The 27,243-nt window shown below is 36.9% G+C and overlaps 1 protein-coding gene across 1 annotated transcript in view; it reads right to left on the bottom strand.

Annotated features, from left to right (window-relative positions):
* LOC107595614 (gamma-aminobutyric acid type B receptor subunit 1-like) overlaps positions 1-27,243 on the bottom strand; it is a 116,894-nt gene that overhangs the window by 65,775 nt on the left and 23,876 nt on the right. Inside the window, exons 2-6 of the mRNA XM_016286079.1 lie at positions 22,686-22,769; positions 13,834-13,898; positions 13,157-13,295; positions 10,053-10,238; positions 9,927-9,944 (exon numbers count right to left, since the gene is read on the bottom strand). Of these exons, the coding sequence (XP_016141565.1) occupies positions 9,927-9,944; positions 10,053-10,238; positions 13,157-13,295; positions 13,834-13,898; positions 22,686-22,761 (484 nt within the window). The 5' untranslated portion in view covers positions 22,762-22,769. The remainder of the gene's footprint in view (positions 1-9,926; positions 9,945-10,052; positions 10,239-13,156; positions 13,296-13,833; positions 13,899-22,685; positions 22,770-27,243) is intronic.

Below are 27,243 nucleotides of genomic sequence, written 5' to 3' on the forward strand. Positions count from 1 at the left end.
TCAAAGTGAAAAATGCTTTTTTTCTGCTTTTTTTTTTTTTTTTTTACAAATTCAGCATAACAGTTTGAGTGAAAATGTAACTAATTAAATATTAATTAAAGAATGTCTTAGTGCAGAATCTTAAACATCCTTTTTTTTGTTAATTAATTTTTTGCTGTTGTTAATTAACTGGTTTAAATTAAATTCTAATTTCCTGATTTTCATTGTGGATGTTCAAATATTTGGGGTCGGTATGACTTTTTAAAAAAACGTCTTTAAAATAAGTTTTTTTTTATGCTTACCAAGACTGCATTTGCTCAAGCATTCAGTAAAGCAGTAATATTGTGAAATATTATTACATTTTAAGATATCTGTTGTTAATTAATTTTTTGCTGTTGTTAATTAACTGGTTTAAATTAAATTCTAATTTCCTGATTTTCATTGTGGATGTTCAAATATTTGGGGTCGGTATGACTTTTTAAAAAAACGTCTTTAAAATAAGTTTTTTTTATGCTTACCAAGACTGCATTTGCTCAAGCATTCAGTAAAGCAGTAATATTGTGAAATATTATTACATTTTAAGATATCTGTTTTTTTTGTAATATATTTTAAAATGTAATTTATTCCTATGAAGCAAAGCTGAATTTTCACCATCATTACTCCAGTCTTCAGTGTCAAATGAATGCTGATATGTATTTTAATATGTGAATTTGCTGCTCAAAAAGCATTTATTATCATTATCAATGATGAAACATGTGTTGCATAATATATTTTTTGGAAACCATGATAATTTTTTCAGGATTCTTTATAATATTTTTTATTTTATAATATTTTGTAACATAAATGTATATGGTATACTAATGTATTAATAAAGATATATTAATCTGAGACAGAATGAAGCATTTTAACATCCAAAAAATTACCCATTTCAGCTTTAATTACTAACCAAGGGCTTGAACAGTGTGCAACACGGAACATGAAAACCCAGGGTTAAAAATCCAATATGGTATTTGAGATACTGAGTGTGCTGTCAGGGGAAGCAGCTTTGATGAGTGTTGCATCATGTTGAACGTCACCCGGTAGGTGTTACAGATGTGTAATTTTCTGGAAGTCAGCATAGCAGGTGTCTTAACGTATGTGACAAGTCAGTAGCTGTGGTAGTGTTGTATTTTGGTGATGTGTGAGGTGACAGGTGCAGGGACTGTGTAACATGGACAAGAAAATAGCAAACAGGTGGTTTTCTGACACGCTGTAGGTGCAAGCCGTTTCTGCAATTCCAGGTTGTAACATTCTGTGATTGCTTCTGAATAATTTATCGACACTTTTAAATAAAATGCGACTCAGAAAATGAGGAGAGCTCAAGCTAACCCTTGTTTATTCTCTACGGTCTCATTCTCCTGCCCGACTGCACACGGATTTCATAGACTTCTGTTGAGAATGAGATTAGGTCCACGGATGCAGAAACCGGTTCCAGGTTTGAGTGGGCACTGCGAATGTCATGTAAATGCCATTGGGGAAATCGATCCAAAGGGACACCTTTTTCTTGGCTAGCCGTGAAATGATCACACACAGAGAGAAACGCAGCACAAAACAGACATAGAAGCACATACACAGGATGAATTAAAACATACTCTGACAAGCACAGTGTTTTCATTCACACGGACACTGAAATGCTTTCATGTGATGATCTTTTACATGCTGTGAGCTCCATCGATAGGTGGAGAAAGAGAAAGGGAGAGAGAGCAAGATCGCACCAGCACTGTGTGCATCCTCTCTTAATTAAAATCCTCTAATGCGGCATGCTGAGTGTTGTAAGTGGACCAATCACAGAGCTTCATTCTCAACATCAATATTGAACAGTAGCATCTCCTAAAGTCCTCTCTTTGGAGGGCAGCAGTGTGCTTGTCTAATGACTAAAAGCCATAACAAACACCAAGCCTTCATTACACTCATTCCTAGCCACCTATTTCATCAATCATTACATCACATTATCCTGTCTCACCTACTAAAGTCTAACGATATCCACAGACAATGCCTGTTCCTTTTAAATGACCAGACAGTGCATTCAATTCCAGAGCTTTCAATACTTCCTCTAGTCTGATGCAGTACATTGTCATTGTTTAGATCTATAATTGGCTTGTTAGTCATGCTTGTTAAGGCAAGCATCTCTATAATTATTACTCATACTTAGGGTTAGTGATTTGAACAAACCCCTAACCTAAGTATTAGGCTTCAATGTTTAACTCATCCCACTACTAAATGATGCTAAATGATACCTCAAATTTAGCGACTACTTGGGGAGAGGCTATTACTTTTCAAAAGAAGAAGACTTCGATTTTTTCTTTGAGGACGATGAAGATGAAAAAGATTTACATTGAAAGAGGGACCTAAGCCTTAACTACATACTTGAATATTATAGAGGAGATGGACTTATTGAACCTGGGCTAGCAAGCAACCAATTAGCAACCACCCACAACCCTCTAGCAACCGCTGAGCCACACCCTAACAACCACACAGAACCCCTAGCAACCACAATTATTTTCACATTTGTATCTATATCTATGTGATATCAAAGTAAAGTCTGGAGGTTTTATATGCCTGACTGTGTTCTGGCTGATTGCTAGGCATTTATTTTTACATTTAGGTGTTGCTAGGGTGTTGTGGCTGGTTGCCAGATGTATCTAGTGTAATATGTTTTTGCTATGAGTGTCTGTTCTAGGTATATCTTTATACATTTAGGTGTTACTAGGGTGTTTTAGTTGGTTGGTAGGGTGTTCTGATCTTCTGGTTGTTAGGTGTTGCTAGGTTGCTTTAGATGGTACTAGGCTGTTCTGACGTATTGCTAGGGTTATAGCTTAATCTGAGTGGTTTCTATGAGTATCAGTGGTGATCTGTCTTGTTTAAGGGATTGTTTTGAGTTTTTAAATGGTTTCTTTTTTACAAATAGGTGTTGCTAGTGTGTTATGTGTGGTTGCTATGGCCTTCTGGCTGTTTTCTAGGTGTATCTTAGGCTATCTGTATTGCTAGGAGTGGCTATGATCAGTGTTGGGGGTAACTTACAAGTAATGCGAGTTACGTAATCAGATTACTTTTTTCAAGTAACTAGTAAAGTAACGCATAACTTTTTTAATTTACAAGAAAATATCTGAGTTACTTTTTCAAAAAAGTAATGCCAGTTACTTTGTTTTCCCATTTATTGACTGACAGCTCTCCTGTCCCCATATTGGGAGAAATCGGAAGCGCAGAGGAGTTGTGTGCGCTGTGTGAACATGATGTTACTGTAGTTCTAGACTAAATGTGAATGTGCATTAATTCATCCCCTAGCAACCACAATTATTTTCACATTTGTATCTATATCTATGTGATATCAAAGTAAAGTCTGGAGGTTTTATATGCCTGACTGTGTTCTGGCTGATTGCTAGGCATTTATTTTTACATTTAGGTGTTGCTAGGGTGTTGTGGCTGGTTGCCAGATGTATCTAGTGTAATATGTTTTTGCTATGAGTGTCTGTTCTAGGTATATCTTTATACATTTAGGTGTTACTAGGGTGTTTTAGTTGGTTGGTAGGGTGTTCTGATCTTCTGGTTGTTAGGTGTTGCTAGGTTGCTTTAGATGGTACTAGGCTGTTCTGACGTATTGCTAGGGTTATAGCTTAATCTGAGTGGTTTCTATGAGTATCAGTGGTGATCTGTCTTGTTTAAGGGATTGTTTTGAGTTTTTAAATGGTTTCTTTTTTACAAATAGGTGTTGCTAGTGTGTTATGTGTGGTTGCTATGGCCTTCTGGCTGTTTTCTAGGTGTATCTTAGGCTATCTGTATTGCTAGGAGTGGCTATGATCAGTGTTGGGGGTAACTTACAAGTAATGCGAGTTACGTAATCAGATTACTTTTTTCAAGTAACTAGTAAAGTAACGCATTAATTTACAAATTTACAAGAAAATATCTGAGTTACTTTTTCAAAAAAGTAATGCCAGTTACTTTGTTTTCCCATTTATTGCTCTCCTGTTCTCCTGTCCCCATATTGGGAGAAATCGGGAGTACAGAGGCGTTGTGTGCGCTGTGTGAACATGATGTTACTGTAGTTCTAGACTAAATGTGAATGTGCATTAATTCATCCCACTCACAAAAAACAGATTTAGTATTCATCAAAATGAATTAAAACAGTGAAATGCAAACTCAGAATATGACGCAAACCTGCAATAATTAAATGTTAAATAACACAAATGTATCTAATCCCATTTTATTAACTGATGTCTTTGCTGCTGACCTTTGCTGATCCAGTTCAACCGTACTAATAAGCACAAAGGACTTTCGAGAAACTAACAATTGTGCTTCATTGTTTTTTTTATTGCTGAAGAGTGTTTCTTCTCCTGCGTTACTGTACAGACGTGAATTTACTTTTGCTTCAGCCTGAGGTTTATTCATTACACTTTTTGGTGTGAAAGGGCTTTTAGATTTGCTATAAATAGAACTTCTTATATTAAAAACAATCAAGCCCTGCTCATATTTAAAAAGTAACGCGAAAGTAACGCAAAAGTAATATAACGCATTACTTTCCATAAAAAGTAACGAAGTAACGTAATACGTTACTTTTTTAGGGAGTAACGCAATATTGTAATGCATTACTTTTAAAAGTAACTTTCCCCAACACTGGCTATGATTAGCTATGTTTCCATCCAAAGATGCTAATTTTCTTATGCGCAAAACTGGAATATCGCATAAAACATTTGCGAATAAAGCACCGTTTCCATCCAACGAGTCAAAGAGGACAAAATCGTCACTTCCTGATAAACTGGCGCTAACTATCTCAGAGAAAACTAGGAGAAGCCACTGAATATAATAATTTTCATATGTAATAACTTACTTGCGCTTCAGAGAGAGCAGACGTAACACAATAAATGCGGTCATTGCTTTTAGAGGTGGATGCCTGCTGTTTGGGAACGCAGTCGTGTAAGACAGTAATTATACAGAAATACTTTGAGACAGACTTTGCTCAGGCATTTCAGAACGCCCAAAACAACATATAGATGCTGTGAATGAGATCAGTCTGCTGGTTAGTCAAGTTATCTCGTCTCATAGCGCAAATAATGTTCTTTTTAGCAACATCATATGACCCCTTTAATTATATAGTACAGTGCTGCTAGGGTGTTCAAGCTGGTTCTAGCCAGTTACTAGGATGTTATAGCCAGTTACTAGGCATATCTACAGTGTTTTGCCTTGTTGCTAACTGAGCAATTCTCATCAGCATCATTAGCATTTTGTGTCATGTGACTTCTTAGATGGATTAGCTAATTTTTTGCAAATGAATGATTTCCGTCTGTGGCCAAAGTAGCCTTAAAGTAATGATACACATTATGAATTAGACAGTACAAATGTGATCTGTAACACTTAAAGGCACAATATGTAATTTTTTGCCACTAGAGGGCGCGTATTCAAAACAAACAAAGAAACAAAGGCGTAGCTTGATGACGCCGTGACTGAGTGTGGAATCATGGGAGTTGTCATCTTCATGGATGAGCTAATGTATTAAAGATTTATTAACGTTGTAGTATGAAGCAGAGTGAGGCGGAAAGCTGTCAAAGCAAAACGAGGCTGCTGAACGAGCGTGAGACACGGCTCGAAAGCAGCGGAGCTTTTATTATGCCACAGTCGACCGTTTCTGCTCCTTCCGGAAAGCAGCGGAAGAAAGCAGCGCTGTTTTATCATACTAGATACATTTGAAAGTTCTGTTATAATGCTACTCTGTGCGGTCGTCACCGGTCTAATAAAACGCACAGCATATTAAAGCATCTTTGGTGTTTCCATGTTTTCTACAAAACCAAACCGGAAATCGAGGGGTTATGACGTCATTGGCAGGCGACACAATGACACTATAGACACGGTCCATGTCACTAGTTAAAATTGCTTATTTCTCTGGATTTAAACATTCTTCTAAACATTTGGGATAATACTTACATTATCCCAAATGTTTCGAAGTCAGCAAAATATATAAAACCGTTCTAGTGGTTTTAGGATATTTTAATAATTTTTTTTTTACATATTGTGCCTTTAAAGGTACGTATAGATCAGTATAGTCACTGCTGTCCAGGTTATCATGGCTGCTGGCAGAGGCAGGTAGTGGCAGAAAGCATGTGATGACCTGGGAGTGCGTTTCCAGCCAGGTAAAAACTGTGAAAAAACACCATTTACTAAGTAGATGTAGCGCATAAATCATCTACTCTTCCCATCCCTCCCCCTAAATTGCTTTTTCTCTATCATCCTATCTCTCTTTTCCCACAACCCCCTACTTTTGTGTCCCCTCTCATTGTTTTTTTCCCTTTTCCCCTCCTCTCACTCCCTCTCTCTCTCCATCTCATTTCCCCTCCTTCATTTTCATCCTCCTCTCCTCTCTCATTTCCTATCGGCCTGCCCTCCATCACCCTCTCTCTCAGTGTGCAGACATCACTGCCATATTGGGACAGTGACACCTCCATTAATCAATTTAGCAAACACCACGGGCTGATCTGCACAAAGTGTCATGCACGCGCACATGCCAAAACATCCAGAACAAGTATCTACAATTCATTCACCTTGATCCGGCCCTGTGGAAGTCAAGGTCATGCAGTCCCGTGGGGGAATCTATACGTCATGTAATCTCAAGCGGTGACATGTTGGATTATGCACCTCTTGACGATACAATCCTGCTTCCTATGGTGTTATTAAATTAATTTTTCATGTATAGCATATGCATATGCATATGCATAGCATACAGGGGCTCTCATCGGCGAGTGCTGTATGACAGACAGTCTCATTTACAGGATGTCTCTGTGCACTCAATACTGCCATCTTCTGACATGATTTTAGTATTGCATTACCAAAATTATCTTGTCTAATGCTGCTCCCTTCAGGTTAGTAAAGAAACTCACTGACTGCTGAACGAAATGCTGCCCCCTTTTGACAGAAGAGAAGATTTTCATCTTACTCTTTCATTTCATGGGGAACTTCACAGTTCTTTACACTCAACAATGCCACTGCCAGGTAGGGATGAACACCATAAATTCCTTGGAAAAATAAATGGTTTCATAAAACAATTGGTGCTCGTTTAAGATTCAAAACCAGAGGAATTTCCAGCCCAAAATAATTAATATTATTATAAAAAAAATAATTAATTTGTACAATGCTTACTTTCTATGCAAAGGAAGACATAGTACTGAATAGAACTGAATGCAAAGCTTTTTCAATAATTAACTGAATGTTAAGTGCATTTAAATAAAAAAATATAATAATTTAAATGTATATGAAATGCAATTAGCTGAATTTTACAGTGCTTTTTGGCTCACTTAATTACACTTTCAGAAAAAAGGTACCACCCCAGTGACAGCTTTTGTACCTTTTATTGAGTATAATTAAGTGGGCCAAAAAGCACTCTAAAATTCAGCTAATTGCATTTCTTATAAATTTAAATTATAATATATTTTTATTTAATTGAAATTAACATACCATATTTCAAAGACAGCAAAAAAATTGTTAAAATAAAATGTAATTAAATTGGTTAAAAGATACTGCCGATGTAGTAAATGTACATTTATATAATTTATATTAAAACTTATGTCATCTATTCAAATATACAGTATTTGTAATTAATGTACTGATGAAATTGCAATTTAGTGCATTTAAAATATACTAATTTTAAATGTAACATTGAATAATTCACTACATTTGAAATTATTATCAAGTACTCTACATGTGTTTTAGTATGTTAGTCAACAAATCAAAATAAGTGCATTTCTTTAAAGCACAACAAAAAGATTATTAAAACAATGTAATTTACATAATAATAATAATGTACTTTAAAGTGAAAATTTTAATTTGAAATGATTAAAGAGCACTTATGTGTCTTAAAAAATGTGTCATGAAAGCATACTCTCTTTTTAAGTACACCTAAGTGGCCTTGTATTTCATTAATATTATCTGTGAGTACAGATTCGAAGCACACTCAAGGGTTCTTAGTTGCTAAAAAGCACTGGTGTATCTTTGTCTTAAAAAGTGGAGGGGACTAGGTCATGGCAGAGATGGTGGGCCTGAAGTTGTCATGGCAACCACATACATTGTGCGCTGATTCCCTTTACTGAATGCGCTGAAAAAGTAGCTAAAAGCAGGAAATATGTACATATAAATTAATTTGTACAGAACATCAGGCATCAGTGTCAGTTCTCACTCATTTGTGCACATTTTATGGTTGTTGTTCGTGACTGGGACGTAATATACAGTACCCGCACAACGGCAACAGCGCATGTGCAGCAGTGGTACTGTAGGTGTGGAACGGGTCCGGCAGTGTATGTATGTTGCTAAGCCATCCTCTGAATCAAGTTTGCATCAATGATCATTATTCAGATACTTTTTTTTTCTCTTTGAACTTAGACTCTGAAATTTAGATTTCTGAAATAGAACAGAAGTTAAAGGTCCCCTGAAATGCTTAGAAACACACAGTTTTACTCTATGTGTTGACGTCAGTTTAACTGAAACAGGAAGACAGGGCGGGACATATCAAGCAGCCCCGCCCCTTTTTAAAATAGCCAATAGCATTCGTTTATATCACAGCTTGTGCTAGAGCCGTTCAGAGCCGTTGAGCTCCGTAAAGCCGCATTTGACAGGGTATGCCAGCCACAATCTCATCCATATTGCTATAAAATATAGCATTCTGTGTAGAATTCAAATAGCTCCGATACATTTTGTGGTCTGCACCGACTCGCGCATGTGATCCGCTCTGTGCTATCATGTCTCTGGACCGGAGCGGAGTGTGTGTGCGGTGCGGTGGTTAGCGTGACACAGCGCCAAACCAGACTTCTTTAGCCCCAATGTAAAGCATATTTACACTGTCTGAATCGTTCCCTGTCCCCTATATAGTGCACTACGTGCCATTCACTGTACAGAAAATACTAATACTGTGGACAAGTGACCGATTTCAGCCGTAGCTTCAGCATCTATTTTATAGTGCAGGGGGTGGGGCTTCAGCTTCTAGAGAGCATTTGATTGGACAGAAAGTTTGATGAGACGCTGAAGTACGATGTGACGTCAAAAAAAATAATTTAGCCGTTTTGGTGGAAGTGACGAACTGCAAGCTTTGAATGCTTATATCTTCTAAATGAGAATTTTGTCACTGTTTTGGAGCACACTGCCTTATAGATAACCTTAAGACTAACATATTGATACTAACACCCAAAAAACTTAAATTTTTATTTCATGGGGACTTTAAGGCAGAATTTTCACAGCCAAGCAATATTTGCTGTTATTAACACACATAGTTTGTCTTTTCTAAAAGCAGTGCATCTTTATTTCTATTTATGCCTTAAATGTATAGAATTTCTAAACATCTGGATAGTTATTTCATGTCATTTGTGTGCTTAATTCATTCATTCATTAGAGTAGTATATTCAATCTAAATGTGTAAATATAAAGCTTTTTTTTTCTTCATCTCGATCCTACAAATAAAGAGTGTGTATGGTCCAGAGTGAGTAGTGTTGCACATAATTACGTCGGATATTGTTTATAAATCTTGATATGTACGTGACAAGGTTTACAGATCAGGCCTGTCTGACTGTCACAAATGTATTTTGTGTTACACCAATGAATTAAATGATGAAGAATGACAGATTGGAGATGCTTTTGCTATGTGTTATAAGCCTTCCGCATGCCTATTTTTTCAATAGTTTCCAAAAAGTGGTGGAGACAGAATCAACTTTGGCAAAACGTTGTGGGGACACGTCCCACCTGTCGACAAAAATATTCACCTCTAGGGAATTTGGTGTAAAATGGAAATGGAAGTTGTAGCCAAGTTGTGGGATTCTTCGGTTTGGAGACTTCTGGATTATTAGTCCTTTTATAACGTTTCAGTTTATTGCAAAGTAACAATGTTTCCTCAGTAAAATTACACTACTGGTATACACAAGAACACAAAACATTCTTACCTGTATAATGTCTGTCATCTACATTAGAAGCATAACACAGAAGAAAGAGAATAACCGAATTATAAGTAATGAATAAAATATAAAACTGATGTGAGTTTGAAAGTATGCAAACACACTAGTACTCACAGTGGCAGACAGGTTTGGGTGAGTCCCATTTGCCCAGCTTAGTGCAATGAGTGCTGTTTCTGCCCACCAAGATGAAACCCTCCAGACAGCTGTAGTGCAGTATCGTGCCCTCCACCGCTGGGCCTGGAGGGTGAACCGTCACACGGCCGTTCTCCAGAGATGTCCACACCCTCGCACACGGCATCACTGAAGAGCACACACACACCACAGCGAAGAGTCACGTTACACAAATATATGCTATTCGCAAACTGATCCTTCAACACCTCATTGATGCTTTAAAACTGTTGTGTTGACTTAATGCTAAAAGGTGGTGGTTTATATTCATTTAGGATCTATGTTTCATGTGAGCAGTCTGGAATGGAAGTTTCCCTTACAGGGTACTTTACCTTTAAAAAAAGCATACAGCCTTACCATAATTTTTTTGTCTTCTCAGCAATGAAAAAATGGCAAGAACAGAACATATCACCCTGAGAGACTGATTACATAATGCACAATATGCTCAACGGCCATCTGTAATACTTCATATTTATGTCAAATGCCTCAGCGCTTTTGTGTCAATGCCGTTTTAGAACAGCACAGGACAGTTTAAAGGTTTGAAGTGATCGCTGTTTTGGTATGGTTTTTGTTTAAGTATATGTGTGTGTGTGTGTGTGTGTGTGGGTGGGTGTGTGTGTGTGTGTGTACTTGACCTAGCTTACTTTTGGGGACAAAATTGCTGCAAAACTTATCCAGACGTTAGCTAAATCTGACAAAACCTCCATTTTGGGGATGTCCTCAAAAGACTATAATAGTATATTCTGTTGAGAATAGTATACTACTCTTGCTTGTTCTTCCGTATCTTCAGGATACACTAATGTTCAAAAGTGTAGGGTCAGTGAGATATTCAGCTAGGAGGAACTAAATCAAAAGAGACAGTAAAATCAATTATAATGCTACAAAATATTTTGTGCACTGGAAATGGAAGGTTAAGTCAAGCAGCATTGTATTGTGGGATATAGTATTGCATGAATGATTAACCTGGATGGCCTACTGCACTCCATCTGCCAATAAGTGTATCAGACAACAGAGCACACTTCATGGAGTACTATATCCCACAATGCAACACTTCTTGATGGATTTAATATGATTATTGGTTTATATCTGAAATAGATGCTGAATTAATGAGGTCATGTGACAGCAGTGTAGCACACTACGGTCTGAAAAGCTTACACTGTATTCTGCGTACTGCTGCAATTGATTCCTCACAATAGCAGCCACTGAACAGTGTATACTGCACACTATGCACTAATCCAGGGGTTTTCAATCTCTTATATGCCACAGACAGCCAATAATGACCATTTTCATGCGGGAGACCCCCATCCTAAAATTTAAAAGCCAGCTATATATGTATACAGACTGTGAAAATGTATATTTTAAATACGTGTAAAACATTATTTGGAGAACATTTCATTTCTATTGTGTATATATTTTCTAATCACTATAGTATTATATTTTTAGATGCATTGTATATTTATTTATTTATTTATTTGAAATATGTTTTATTATGATTTACCTAATTATTTATTTACTGGTTTAATATTATTATTTTTTTATTTTTCTCTGAGCCCCCTCCCTCGCGGCCCCCTGGAGTCGGCTACACTAAGCATTATGCTAATATTCCATTTCAAACATCACCATAACCATTAGTCACTTCAATCTGAGGTACAGTTAGTGTTAGGTCATTTCAATTAGCAAATGATTTTAGCAAATGGCTGCAATATAACAAAGAGTGAAAAATTTAAGGGGGTCTGAATACTTTCCGTACCCACTGTATGTGTTGATATTTTAAGTCATGTCTGCTGATCTACCAAAGTCGCCAGTTAACTAAATTAACTAAATACTGTTATAGTCTCCTAAATGTAGAAAACTAGGCCATGTGCTGAGTACGGGTGAATGTAGATGCAGACTAAACCGACAGCCAAGAATAACTAATTAGACAGATACGGTAGGTAAACATACACTTGTGATTCTACAAAAAAATCTGACATATGTGTTGATATTTTAAGTCATGTCTGCTGATCTACCAAAGTCGGCAGTTAACTAAATTAACTAAATACTGTTATAGTCTCCTAAATGTAGAAAACTAGGCCATGTGCTGAGTACGGGTGAATGTAGATGCAGACTAAACCGACAGCCAAGAATAACTCATAATCAGCTATTACTGATAGTCACAGTTTTGAATATATATGCAGTTCTGTACCTGATGAACACGTGCAGCTGCACTGAATGCCCTGTAGGGTTGTGATATGAATTGTGAGTCATTTGTGAATTACTAGCAAAAGTCTAAGACAGACAGAGACGGCCTGAACAGAAAAGCTGAAGTGTCAAGTACTTAACGTATTTACTATATTTAAACATAATGATGGAGAATCTGTACTTTACTTGAGTACTATTCATTGTTGTTATTGTTAACTAAAAATGAGAAAAGGCTGAAATAAAATTAAATAAAAATATTAAATGAAAACTTGCACAAAATAATTTTTTGTTGCCTTGGCAGCTAAAATAAGTTTAAGTTGAAATACTAAAATTGCATAAATAAAAATTAAAACTTAAACTAAACTGAAATGAAAACTGTAAATATAAAAATAAAAGTGTATTCAATATATTAATAAATAGCATAGCGGTATATATAAATAATTAACTGGATCTTATAAATAACACTGGATCTATGGAACCAAACACTTCTTCTCTAATTCACATTTCACATTTCCAAGTCAAAAATGATACTTTACACTCCTTACTAGTTCATTTAGACCTCATTTAGTACATTTGCAGGTCATCGTGACTTTCCTCTTTTTTTAGTGCGCTTTCAAGATATGAAGCTCCCAGCTGAACGTTTATGGAATCACATCACTGACCTAAAGCAATGTTTTAATTACTTTTATTTGTGAAGATGGATGAACTTGACTTGATTAAACGGGCTGTTGTATAAAGTTACTGCACAGGAAAAAAAAAATAATAATAAAAAAGTAATAACTATGGAAACTATGGACTTTCACTCAAGTCTGTTTTATCTAGACACATTTTAGACCTCTGCAGATAACAAAAGGAAGAGTTGAACATACAGCATTTGCTCCGCTGGTTCAGGTCAGTCCATGTGCCGTCAGGGAGACACTTCCTGACCTTTGGTCCAACGATCATTCTGTTCCCTCTGCAGATATACTCGATTTCATAATCCACCGGCAACACCTGAACACTGCGGATCTGCATTCAGACAGAGAGAAATTAATACTTTATTTTAAATTGAATACTAAATTCAATATTAAATTGACAAAAGGGACAATAAAGACGTTTAATATTATTCAAATAAATGCTAAACTTTAATTCATCAAATAATACTGAAATAAATTAACACCGCTTCCACACAAATAATAAATCAGCACAACTGTTTTCAACACTGAGCAGTAAATCAGCATATCAGAATGATTTCTGAAGGATCATATGACTCTGAAGACTGGAGTAATGATGCTGGAAATTCAGCTTTGATCACAGGAATAAATTACACTTTAACATGTTAAAATAGAAAACAGTTCTTTTACATTGTAATAATATCTCAAGACTGTTTTTACTGTATTTTTAATCAAACAAATGCAGCCTTGGTGAACATAAGAGACTTTTAAAAACATAAAATCCCGACCTAAAATTTTTCAACAGTAGTTTACACTTGTCCATCTATCCCCCTAGACCCATACAGATACACACATTTAATATAATAAATTACTAATAAAGTAAATCTTCACACCTGTTCCTGAGTCAGACCCCTGTATCTGATCCCTCCGTCTCTTGGCGGCCGAATGATAGCACAACCTGATGGAAAAGATGTGTAAATAATCAAAAGATAATCATGCTCTCTGAAGGATGTCTTTGAAATAATACTAATACACTCACAGAAAATGCTACCACCATTTATCACAAACTGCGACGCTCATTTTGTCCGTTAGATGGAGGACTCTCCTTTCTGAACATGTGAGCAGAAGCAATAGTGACAGCCATGAGAGAAGCTCCAGTGACCGCCTGAGCCGTTTATTTGGACAATTTCCCATTCCTGCCACTATGATGAAATAGGATGGATATATATAAGACAAAAATTTTTAATTGAGCTACCTTCACAGACTAGTAGCTTCACTATCAGAGCCTATTGTAATCACAAACTACAGATGTATCCATATATAGTACTAGTAAACTCAAGAGCGCTAATTTTCCATTATATGAGAGTCATTCATGCCTCTAATCTGTGTAAATGTCTGAGTGTCCCCTGGGCTCACGGCTCTGCTGTCAAAATGAAAGAGCGGAGTAGCTGTAACCTGTTATTACAGCCTGCTTCACCTACAGTGTCAGCAGCTAATTACAGTCATCGTCAATCCCAGAACCCGGGGCCAAGGCAGACCAGCACGACTGTTCCCACGTGCATGTGTGTGTGTTACAGTCATTTTGTGTATGAGGGTATTTTTAGGGACAAAAACATGAGCAGCATTATCAAAATCAAATGCTGCCATTGGCTCGCTGTTCGCAGCTTTGAAGAGACTCTAGAGTCGTTTGAAATGCCAAGCCTACACTGCACAACATGTATTCTGGCATTTTATGCGACTGTATTCAAGAAGACCACGTCCACGTTACTGCTAAATATGGCTGTCACTCCTCTACTGAATGCTTCATCCCGTTCTGTATATGGAACAGGTCAGGATGGTCATCTTCAACAACGGCACTTTCTAGGTTTGATTTTTTTTAGAGGTGTGAATCAAAGGGAATGTTGTTAATGGAAATAAACCCGAAATAAAATAAAACTGAAATATTAGATTAAAAAAAAAAATGTAAAAGTTGAAATACTGCCTTTACAAATAACCAAAATAAGTTTAAGTTTGAACTGAATTACTAACAGGAAATAAATAAAAACTAAACAAACAAAAACTTCGAACTGAAATAGAAATAATTTAAATAATAAATCTAGTAATGTAAAAATAAATAAAAATGACTACAGCACATACTGTAACAAAATTACTCAAATTAAAATTAAAACGGAAAAATGTAAAATAAGCTAAATTCAAAACATTAATAAAAACTATAACAGTATATAAATGCCTCAGATGAATATATGTACATACAAATGTGCAACTGCACCAAATTGCATTTTTTGCTCAATTTGGGCTTCTGAATAAAACTGCGTTAAGTCTAACACTTCAATAAACTTCCATTAAAAATATCATCTGACTATTATTTCATACATCAGGTTTTACAGGGTTAAAGTACGAATGCAACATCTCACATTTGAATCAAATAACATTTCAAAACAATTACTGTCAAACACCAATATTTGATAACACTTTATTTTAGCAACGGAGAGAGAAACTAAAGAGAGAGCAGAGACAAAATGCCTACAATCCACAGTTTAATACCATATATACAGTATATCCGATGTTGTAATATGTTACATGTTACATGTCCTTATAGTTACACCTTATTTTACAGTACATGTACTTACAGCATACTTACACTGTACTTACCCAAGAAAGTACTGGGTAGTATAAGGTAACTATATGGGTTTAGGTTTGGCTTAGGGGTCGGTTCAGGGTAAGTATTACCCGGTTATTGTAATTGCTATAATAAGTACATAGTTGTCATGGGTTGCTACGGTGCAGGAACACGGAGTGAGGAACGAGGAGACCAGGAGTACAAAAGCAAGGAATTTAATTATATCGCGGGGAATCACACGTAGCACAAGGACAATTGACATAAACAATACCGGATAAAACAACAGGGAACAGAACACTCTTTAAATACACTGAACAGGAAGATGGGATGACAAGACACACCTGGGATCAATGGAAACCACATAGGAAACACCTGGGACAAATGATAAACAATCAGGGAGCAGGAACAGGAAGACCAAATGGGGGCATGGAAACATAAACATGTGACAATAGTATGTACACGTGGAACAGAACTATAAAATGAAGTGCTACCGTACTTACTATATGTAGTGAAGCCAGTAAATTATGCATAATTAGAAGGAGCTAACCCTAAACCTATAGCAAGTAGTTACTTAATATTACTTAGTACTTATTTGTGTAATTACACTGTACACATTGAGTTTGGTTACAACCATTGACAACAATATTATACAACTGAATTTACTCCTAAACACATGAGGAAGTAACAACCAAAGTGTCATGAAATCCTGTGAAATTAGTGATTTATGTGCATAAACAAAACATGGCACCTCTGTAGACTAATCTGTCTCCATCGTTAGTCTTAATGTCAAATGTCAAAAATAGTTAACACCAATTAGGTTAAACTGTTGGCTTCCATGTTTCTTGTTTACTACCACTAGACACATAGCCTTGGCTATAGCTAATGCTTTGTTCGGTTATCACTCCTAAAACTTTGCAGTGTGTATGTGCTTGACTTTATAATGACAGATCAGGAGATGCACTGTGACATGGAATATTCCACAGGCTTTTATTGCTGTTCAACAGGCCATAGAACAGGACAATTATGCATGGGAGGATTATATACGTGAGGATTTATGTACTTATTATAGCTGTCAGACATCCAATAGTGTTGATATTGTGTTTCATTAGTCGTTCAGCTTGGGCAAGGCAGACTAGCTAAGCTTGTAATATCTGAGATAGGAAGCATGCAATTAGAGCTGGATGGAGGAGACGTGAGAAAAAATTCAATTCTAGATGCCGACTGATGTCAAATGCTTCCACACACAATTAAAGTTGGGGATCAAGAACTTTCTCTTATCCCGAACAGAGCTTTCATTGCTAACTAAAACAAAATCATTTTCATTAATTAAAATAAAGCTGAAATGAAATTAAACGTTAATATCAGATGGAAAAACTAAAACTGAATGTTGCATCTATTGTGTATCAAGATGTAAACTTTTAGTTTGCTAATGTGAATGAAAAAAAAAGAGAGTTCTCATGAATTTTCAGTTTGAATCTAAAACTAAAACTATTCAAAATAGTTTTCAGTAATTGAAATAAGGTTAACATAAAATTAAATATGAATATTAAAAAATGAAAATACGAACTTAGTTGAAGTAAAAATACTAAAATGGGGAAAAAAAGAACCTAAAAATATAGGCGTAACTTAAACTGCGAAACATTCGCTCTATGAACAATTATGAATAATAAGAATTTTCAAAAACTGGGTATGATGAGGTGACATTATTCTACTCACCCTTCAACTACCGATCATTAAAAGAAAATTTGAAAGTGTGAAAACATTAACAAATTACTTTCAACATGAATAACCCCAAAAGCTCGATTATTTCCACAGCAATATTACGGACGTGTTCAATTTCACTGGAGTAGTATATGTCTATATTAAGTAACAATTATATTTGAAAGCATTAGTTAGAAAACAACCCTGGAAAGAGACATGATGATTTGGAGAGAAAAACATGAGATTCTTAGTGCATTTCAATTAATTATTCATGGTTTATATAGTTTATTAATTCGGGATTGTTGATTATTGTTATATCATCATGTCACATTAAAATACCAAGCGTTACATTATTCTCCTGACGTCTGAAAAATAGAATATGAAGGAAAATGTATAGCTCATTCAGTCAAACTGAGGATAAGGATTATTTAGCGGAACTGTGTGATCTGAAATGATTTGTTTTAGTCTTTTTGAGTGGAACTTCCCCAAACCCAAAGTGCCTCCTATAATTTAAAACCTAGTAGGCTAGGTTAGAAAAAAGGTGGATAGAAATCTTTAAAACAAGAATAATAATAATAATTTCAAAAATAAAAATGACAAAAGCACGTAACAAAATTACTAAAATGGAAACTTTTTTCTAAAGAAGCAAATTCAAAATATGAATAAATATTATAACATATAAACAATATATAAACAATATTAAAATAATGAGATGAAGTCATATCAGTAGTGTAATAAAAGCGGTTTTATTTTGCATGGAGTGGGTCACTTTATGGAGGCCATTTTAAACCATGACCAAACTAAATAAATAACTGTATAAATAATAGCTGACTGCAAATTTTAACAGTGACACTGGTAACCAAAAACAAATGCTTTTACATGATGCATCCACAGCACTAGGTGTCAGTATAAGTACAAGACAACCAAATCAGCCAGTGCAAAGCAAACACTGTTGCCAAGTTTGCATTTCCACAGCAATATTACGGACGTGTTCAATTTCACTGGAGTAGTATATGTCTATATTAAGTAACAATTATATTTGAAAGCATTAGTTAGAAAACAACCCTGGAAAGAGACATGATGATTTGGAGAGAAAAACATGAGATTCTTAGTGCATTTCAATTAATTATTCATGGTTTATATAGTTTATTAATTCGGGAGAGCAGACAGCAAATGTGTAGTATATGTGATCTTTTTTCATACTGTTACAGTGGAATACAAAAAGAAAAAAGAAAGTCATCAGGAGGAAAAGAATGCAGTGGAGTGAGAAGAGCTCTTGCCATTGACATTATTGTTATATCATCATGTCACATTAAAATACCAAGCGTTACATTATTCTCCTGACGTCTGAAAAATAGAATATGAAGGAAAATGTTTAGCTCATTCAGTCAAACTGAGGATAAGGATTATTTAGCGGAACTGTGTGATCTGAAATGATTTGTTTTAGTCTTTTTGAGTGGAACTTCCCCAAACCAGGTTTTGCTGTGGAATTGGGCTACTTTTATACTACTGCTATGTTTTTTTAGCCGCTGTTTGAAGCAAAATCCCCTGCCCCCACGGAAAACAATTTAGATCGAGGTTTTGACCCTCTGGAATGCGAATTTGGAATGTTTTTGATGCAATTTTAGACCTGGCAACCCTGAAAGCAAACATCATATTACTGACTGCCCTTTTAATAATGAATATAGGGTTAGTTCACCCAAAAATGAAAATTACCCCATGATTTACTCACCCTCAAGGCATCCTAAGTGTATATGACTTTCTTCTTTCAGACGAATACAATTGGAGGTGGTCGAGATTTCGAAGCAAAATAAAGTGCATCCATCCATCATAAAAAGTACTCCTCACAGCTCCAGGGGGTTAATAAAGGGCTTCTGAAGTGAAGCGATGTGTTTGTGAAAGAAAAATATTCATGTTTAAAATGTTATAAACCGTAATCTCTAGCTTCCGCTAACTGTCATAATCACGTTCACAAGAGAGTGGCGTCCAGCGGATGACGTAGGATGTAAGCGTAGCGTAAACTTCAGGGAGAATATGCTAGTATCGTGAGAGCCCAGTTTTGGGTACAGCAAAGCAAAAACAGTGTCCAGTGTGTTTACAAATCCTTGTTTTGAACTTATAATTTGTGACCGGTATAATTTGTGACCGGTATTTTGTTTTGCTCTCTCCTCTGTGCTTCCACGTTTGTCACTTTTCACCGGAGCTGGAAGAGATTAGTGGTTAAACGGATCGTAGTTGATCCGCATAAAAAGTACTCCTCACAGCTCCAGGGGGTTAATAAAGGGCTTCTGAAGTGAAGCGATGTGTTTGTGAAAGAAAAATATTCATGTTTAAAATGTTATAAACCGTAATCTCTAGCTTCCGCTAACTGTCATAATCACGTTCACAAGAGAGTGGCGTCCAGCGGATGACGTAGGATGTAAGCGTAGCGTAAACTTCAGGGAGAATATGCTAGTATCGTGAGAGCCCAGTTTTGGGTACAGCAAAGGAAAAACAGTGTCCAGTGTGTTTACAAATCCTTGTTTTGAACTTATAATTTGTGACCGGTGTTTTGTTTTGCTCTCTCCTCTGTGCTTCCACGTTTGTCACTTTTCACCGGAGCTGGAAGAGATTAGTGGTTAAACGGATCGTAGTTGATCCGTGATCCATACGGACCAAGGATTAATTGCAAAATGTAACCATAATAGAGTATAAGTTTATTAGTTGTTCGTATTTACACAAGCAAGCGAATTTTAAACAATTCCTGAGAGAAAAGTCGAAAGGGAACTCGATTCGTTACTCGCGCGCTGTTCTCTACGCGCACAGCCGCACACACATGAAGTGTTCACACGCGTTTCAGACGGCGCGCGAACACCGAACTGAATCCTCTTCTGAAACCTCTGAACAGACACATACACATAAAATTATGACAAAATACACATCTCGACAATCATTCAGGTAAACACAGTCAGTTATGTCTCAAGTGAATGAAAACAGCTGAGAAAGAAATCGGATGTGATGTGTATCATTATATCGGATCCGTGCATAAGGTCTTAAAAGGAAAAATTCTGTCATTAATTACTCACCCTCAAGTCGTTTCAAACCCGTAAGACCTTCGTTCATCTTCGGAACACAAATTAAAGGTGCCATAGAATGCATTGATACAATATTTCATTTATTTGTTCTCTGATATCTACATAGAAGGTATGTGGCTTATGTAAGGGCAAAAAATCTCCAGAAATGGTTTTACATGTCCATTTACCCTAGGATTTGTCCCTAGAATGAAATGGTCTGTTTTTACCTTATTTGGAAGGGTCATGAATAATATTGTTGAGCTGATTGGCTGTTTCACAGTTCAGTAGCTCACACAGCAGGAAGGAAACACAGGGAAAATATATATTTAAATACTTTCTCTCTCAGTTATATCGTTGGGTAATTATACTGTATATAAAATGCGGGCATTGAAACTGCTTTCGAATGCATGATCGCTTTTTACTTTCACTTTCGAGATTTGCGATCGCACGTGCTCTGTGTAAACTACAGCGGCAGTACTTACCACACATTTTACAAGATCAAATGCTTGTCAGTGGTGCTCAGGATCTGTAAATCATTTGCCATCATCCTCAGTCATCTCTCCTTACTCTCTTTATGTGGTAATTGAAATCTTATGTATTGTAATGTAACAGGCTACCGCTAGCAAGCAGCTAACCATGTCCCTTTAGTGGCTCGCGTTATTTTATTAGTTATTTGTTTTCCGTGCCTTTCTGAATACAGACACCAACCCATCCCTGCACATCACATCCCCTGCACAGCCTGGGACATTACATTTATTTCCATGAGCTGCCATTTTCGCTATTATCATATTTCGCTTGTTTCTTCACAATATCTGCAGAACTTCTGATGATTTGGCTGTGCAGGTTCGGCTGGCGGCTGGCATAGAACATGAGCGGGTATATGCAAATGTTGGGGGCGTAACTATTAGTGATCCTGGCTGTAACGTCACAGTCAGTGTTATGTTCTGATTCGCCTATTTTTCAGTGGTCTTTTGCATGCACGAGATTTACATAAGGAGGAAACAATGGTGTTTGAGGCTCACGGTATGTCATTTCCATGTGCAGAACTGTTATTATTCAACTATGCCAAGGTAAATACAGTTTTCCATTCTATGGCACCTTTAAGATATTTTTTATGGAATCTGAGAGCTGTCTGACCCTGCATAGACAGCAACGCAACTGAAATGTTCCCAAGTCCAGAAACGTAGCAAGGAGATCTGTAAAATAATCCATGTGACATCAGTGGTTCAACCGCAATTATACGAAGCTGCGAGAATACTTTGTGTGCAAAAGAAAAAAAAAATCGACTTTATTCAACAATTTGTCTCCTCCGCATCATCCTGTAGAGCCATTTTGGAGAGTATCAGCTGGATGTAAACAGCGTATGCTGTTCTGTGTCAGCTGTGTCCCGCCAGATCTGTTTCCTACGTTGTTGTGAATTGATCTGAACGGAAACAGCGTATCTGTGTGACGCAGCTGACACAGAACAGCATACGCTGTTTACATCCAGCTGATACTCTCCAAAATGGCTCTACAGGATGATGCGGAGGAGACAAATTGTTGAATAAAGTCTTTTTTTTTTCTTTTGCACACAAAAAGTATTCTCGTAGCTTCGTATAATTGCGAATGAACCACTGATGTCACATGGATTATTGTACAGCTCTCTATGCTATATTTCTGGACTTGGGAAGATTTCAGTTGCATTGCTGTCTATGCAGATTCCATAAAAAATATCTTAATTTGTGTTCCGAAGATGAACGAAGGTCTTACGGGTTTGATACGACATGAGGGTGAGTAATTAATGACAGAATTTTCATTTTTGGGTGAACTAACTCTTTAAGTAATAAATGGAAAGCAAGTTAAATTGAAATAGTTTTCTTTTCTTGCAGATCTGAAAAATGATCCAAACCGTGGGTCAAAAACTGTAATGTGATCCGAACCGTGAGATTTGTGATCCGTTGAACCACTAGAAGAGATTACAGTTTATAAAGTTTTATATGGATATTTTTCTTTCATAAACGGACTGATTCACTTCAGAAGGCCTTTATTAACCCCCCGGAGCCATGTGAAGCACTTTTTATGATTGATGGATGCACTTTATTTTTCTTCAAAATCTTGACCCCCATTCACTGCCATTATAAAGCTTGGAAGCGTTATATTTTTTATTATAACTCTGATTGTATTCGTCTGAAAGAAGAATGTCATATACACCTAGGATGGCTTGAGGGTGAGTAAATCATGGGGTAATTTTCATTTTTGGGTGAACTATCCCTTTAATATGTTACCAAAAATAGTATTAAGTATTTTTGTTTCCTATATTATTATGAATTCATTCCTATATGCAACATTATATATATATAAAAAACACACAGGCTTCAGCTCTCTCCATTACCTTCGGTTGTATTACGGGAGGCCACGGCAAGTGAAAAAGACCAGAGGAGTAGCGACAGAATAAACAAGAGGGCCATTCTTCTACCTGCAGAATGAGAGAAAGAGAGAGGCATTATCAGAGGAGGAATGGCTGAGTGTGAAAACAGAGGGTGGAGAGTGATTGTTCAGGGGTGTGAGATGAGTGTGAGAGGGGTTCCTGAAGGACGAGAGGAAACACAGTAGGAGAAAGGAAACTGGTGGAGGTTGAGAAAAGGAGGCATGGGGCGAGGAGAGAAACAGAAGGGCGGCGAGGAACAGATCAGAAACAGCACTTGCGGACAGACGGCCCTTTTGAAATCTCTGAACAGCTGATCTCCTTTTCAAGATTCACAGTTAGTCTACCACGACTGTCCAAATGAGTCACTCACAGCAGGGTGCCTTCCCTTACTCAGATCCTACAGATCTGCTTAATATCTGCATCAAGGTGCGAGCACTGCCCAGCCTTCCCCATCAATATTCCCTTTCCGCCTAGCTGCTTTCTGACTCAGACACGCCAACAAGCATCACAGCTTGTGTAGATGGGGGAGGGCAAGATGAATGATAGCTGTTGTTTCAGTCAGTGGGTATTGTGTATTTATTGGTGTTGTTTTTGATGACAAGGGTCCCATTTTACTTGTAGCAGCATATGTATAGCAACTGAGATACATATAAAGCATACACTTAAGCCTTGAATTTAATTAGCTGAGTGGCTTTTCTAAAATTATAACATATTTTAATGCACTCTACATTAGTGATAGTGATTTTTTCGCGATTCTTTCGATATATTACACTGTTATGGCAGAAGAAGGCAATTGACTCAACCAATTCATTCAACAATACTCGTTCAGGACAGGAGTTATTGAATGATTGACTCAAATGATTAATCCAATAACACAGATTCATTCAGGAATGAAACAAGGGACTGTCCTGATGAGTGAGTCATTCAATTATTGACTCAACCAATTCCTTCAACAACACTGATTCATTCAGGAACAAAATAAGCAAATATCTTTATTAATAAGTTACTGAATTATTAACTCAACTGATTCATTTAGAAACACTCATTCATTCAGGAATTAAACAGATGACTGTCTTTATGACTAAGTCAGTGTATCTTTCACTTAATCAATTTGTTTAAAATACTGATAGAAACAAGCAACTATCTTTACGAGTAAGTTATTGAATGTTTGACTCAACTGACTCATTTAACAATGATTTAATGAAACAAGAATGAAACAAGTGACTGTCTTTATGAGTGAGTCAATGAATCATTCACTTAATTGATTTGTTCAAAAACACAGATTCATTCAGGAATGACTGCCTTTATGAGTGAGTCAATTCACTCATTCACTCAAGTGACTCAAAAACCACTCTGATTCATTCAGGAACAAAAACCCCACTGCTGTGCTCGGATATGCATGATGGTTGATTCTGATTTCCATTCAACAAAAATAGACAAAATAACTAGACATACTGTGTACGAAATGTGGCTGAATTAAGAAAATCTTCCAGCAATGAAATTGTAATGTTTTGTTATTTTTGAGTAACTCATTAAAGCTGTTTTTTTTCTTTCTTGCAGTTAGAGCTGGGCAAGTGTTCATTTTGAACCCTGTTGACAACATTAAAAGGAACATTGAAAGCAAGATGTAATAGCAGGGCATGTTCATAAGCCCCTATAATGAATGTAGAATTGCAGGGAAGCGAGAGAGAAACGTGCTTCAAAGAGCTGAAAAACCACAGAGAGACAAATCTGGGGCGTATAGCACGTAAACCACCGGCTTCGTATGAGGAACTGGGGCTAACACGCACACACACGCTCACATTCACTAACACACAATCTGATTAGACAGCCAACAATCAACTAGGACTAATCTACATAAATTAATTTCACCCAAATGATATGCTAATTTGAAATACAGGTAGCAAAGCAGGAAGACTCGACTCCACCAGAACGCTTTACACTTCCTGCGCTGTAATCACAATGGAAGCAATTTCAAGAGATTATTCACGGCTTCTAACTGTTCTCAAAGGAGTATGAACGAGAATATGAGCCATAACACATTTCATCCCACACTATAAAAGCAGATGAGGCTTTCCGTCGTGGGAGCGTAGAGCGCTATAAAGACGGTCTTCGCATGAAAGGCAGGTTAGGATTAACTTTAGTGGGTTTAGGCAGCTCGAAAGATTTTCATGAATGCAATGAACGTATGGAGTTGCTGTACAGCCTTGACAGAAAAAAAAACAGATAACGAGGGAGAGAAAGAGAGCTAGTGTGCTGCCTTGCTGTGTACTGCCCACATTGGCAGCTGTCTTCTGAGGGGCTGTGCACACAGGACATGTTCTTGCGTTTTGTCTGCACTAATTGTTGGTCTATGGGAAATATGGAATTGGCAGACATCTTTGTCCGTTACAGCATGTCTCACACCACAAGCGTGTCATTTTTAAGATGTCAAGATAAAATAGTTTACACCATGCAGCACTGTAAATCAACGTCGGTTTTAAAACAATGGCCCAATCGAATGAACATAAGTACTGCTTACGCATAAGCATATGGAGTGTTTTTAGGGTAGTTGATGCATGTCCATGAGGTTTTTTAATTAATATCAGTATTTTAGTTTAAAACATAAAAAGTGTATGGAAAAGTATGTTTAAGAAGCCAAGTATTATACTTTTTGCCTTTAATGGTTTCATTTTAAATGGTCCAACAGTGTGACAAATGAACATTTAAAAAATACAAATATTTCATGTAGTCTTTCAAATTATATCAGCTCATTAAAACTGCACACATAATAATTAGCAAAATGCCAGAACAACAAACTCCCAAAAGTAGTTGATGTCAAGAAGGCTACCCATTAGCAAAGGTGTATGGGAGTTAATGCTGCTATAAAAGTGCCTTCTGTTCAATTCTGTCCTGTGTGAATGGGCCCTAAGGCATCATCCTAATAGAAATGTAACCACATAAGCGACTGATTTAGAATGCTCTACATAAACTTGTGTGACACACACCATATAAAGAATTCCTCACGTGAAGCACACGAGAGACTTTAAGAGAGTGAGGTTAGCATGTTGCTAAGCTAACAACGTGATACTCTTACAAGCATTAAAAGCACACAAAATATAAGGCAGCCTAAAAGAGTACACTTTTGATTTTATTTAACTTTTTTTTAATCAATACTATGCAATACTGAATGAAATATAGGTATTTATTTCTTGACTCATTCACCATTTTTGTTTCTCACAGAGTTTGTCACAATGCATTCTGAAATAGCTTTTTAAGGGAAGGATACATGTAATTCTGTTTTATAATTTGCCCAAAGTGAGGCATAATATTGCTGCCTACATTTTGGAACAATCATTATGCAGCTTGCTAGGTTTTGGACAGCTATTGGCAGAGAGGGGCTCTGCTAGCTATAGTGAAGAGGAGACTGCGACTGCTGCTTTGTTATGTGAAAATGAAGCTAATGAAAAGCGCTTGCAGTGCAGGGTGAATGTACACACACACACAAACACACACAGTCTGACAGTGGCATGAAGACAGGGCTCCACCTGAGGTGTAAAACTGACCGCTTGGTAGCAAGCTCTTTCTCATCTATCTATCTCCTCTTTCTAACATGTTCTCTCTCTCTGGCTTGCTTTTTTTTTATAGCCCAGCATTGTTTCTTTTATTGCGTCCTTCCAAAATCACTGCTGTCTTTCTCCTTCCTCCTTATTCAGTCTTCTTTTATCTCTCTACAGAGTAATTACTCTCAATCTTTCCCCCCTCCATCTTTCTAACTGGCTTGTCTCATGAAAACAACAAATCTTTCACTCAAACAGTTTCTCACATCAGACATTCATTATAGTGTATATAGTGCAGCCTGATTGCAATGCACAACGCTGAAATCACAGCCATGACCTACACATTTTCAATTTTGACCACCTTATAAACACCTACATTTTCAAGACTGGGTAGCCCAAAGGTAGCATTTTAGGTTTCGGTCATTGTGAAAGACATACCGTTTGCCTACTAATCTAAAACTGGGGTGGAAACGTCCTCCTGCTTTGATTATGGTGGATACAGCCCTGGTGCACACACATTCATGCACATTCGCTTGCTAAATGAAAGGTGACAATCTCTATATGGACACTGAAAGCAAAGCATGTCTCTTTTTGACTGGAAACCAAAGCTGAAAACTGCCTAATTCTGTTGCCAGGCAACCATTCATGTTCCCTCCTTCCGTTTGCTCTTTGACTGTTGTCAGACTTTCTTGATGTTTTAACCCCCAGTGACACGCTGTCTCCCCCACGCCTCTGTAAACGAACCCTCTCAGCCATCTGACTGCAGAGGTGATGAGTGAACTCGAAGGTTTCGCCGCAGTGTCTCATCAGCGCCTCATCTAGCGTGAATGTGTGGATTAGCTGTTTACACCTGTGCAGCTAATATTACCCACCATAGAAATAGTATAAGCATGTAAATTAGCATGAAATGTTGGACTTAAAAAGGGCAGGGCTTACACTGTCAGAAAAAATTGCCAAAATGTTAAATTTTTGGGTATATAGCA

Source organism: Sinocyclocheilus grahami, unplaced genomic scaffold (assembly GCF_001515645.1).
Source record: "Sinocyclocheilus grahami isolate Dianchi unplaced genomic scaffold, SAMN03320097.WGS_v1.1 scaffold205.1, whole genome shotgun sequence".
Taxonomy (NCBI): domain Eukaryota; kingdom Metazoa; phylum Chordata; class Actinopteri; order Cypriniformes; family Cyprinidae; genus Sinocyclocheilus; species Sinocyclocheilus grahami.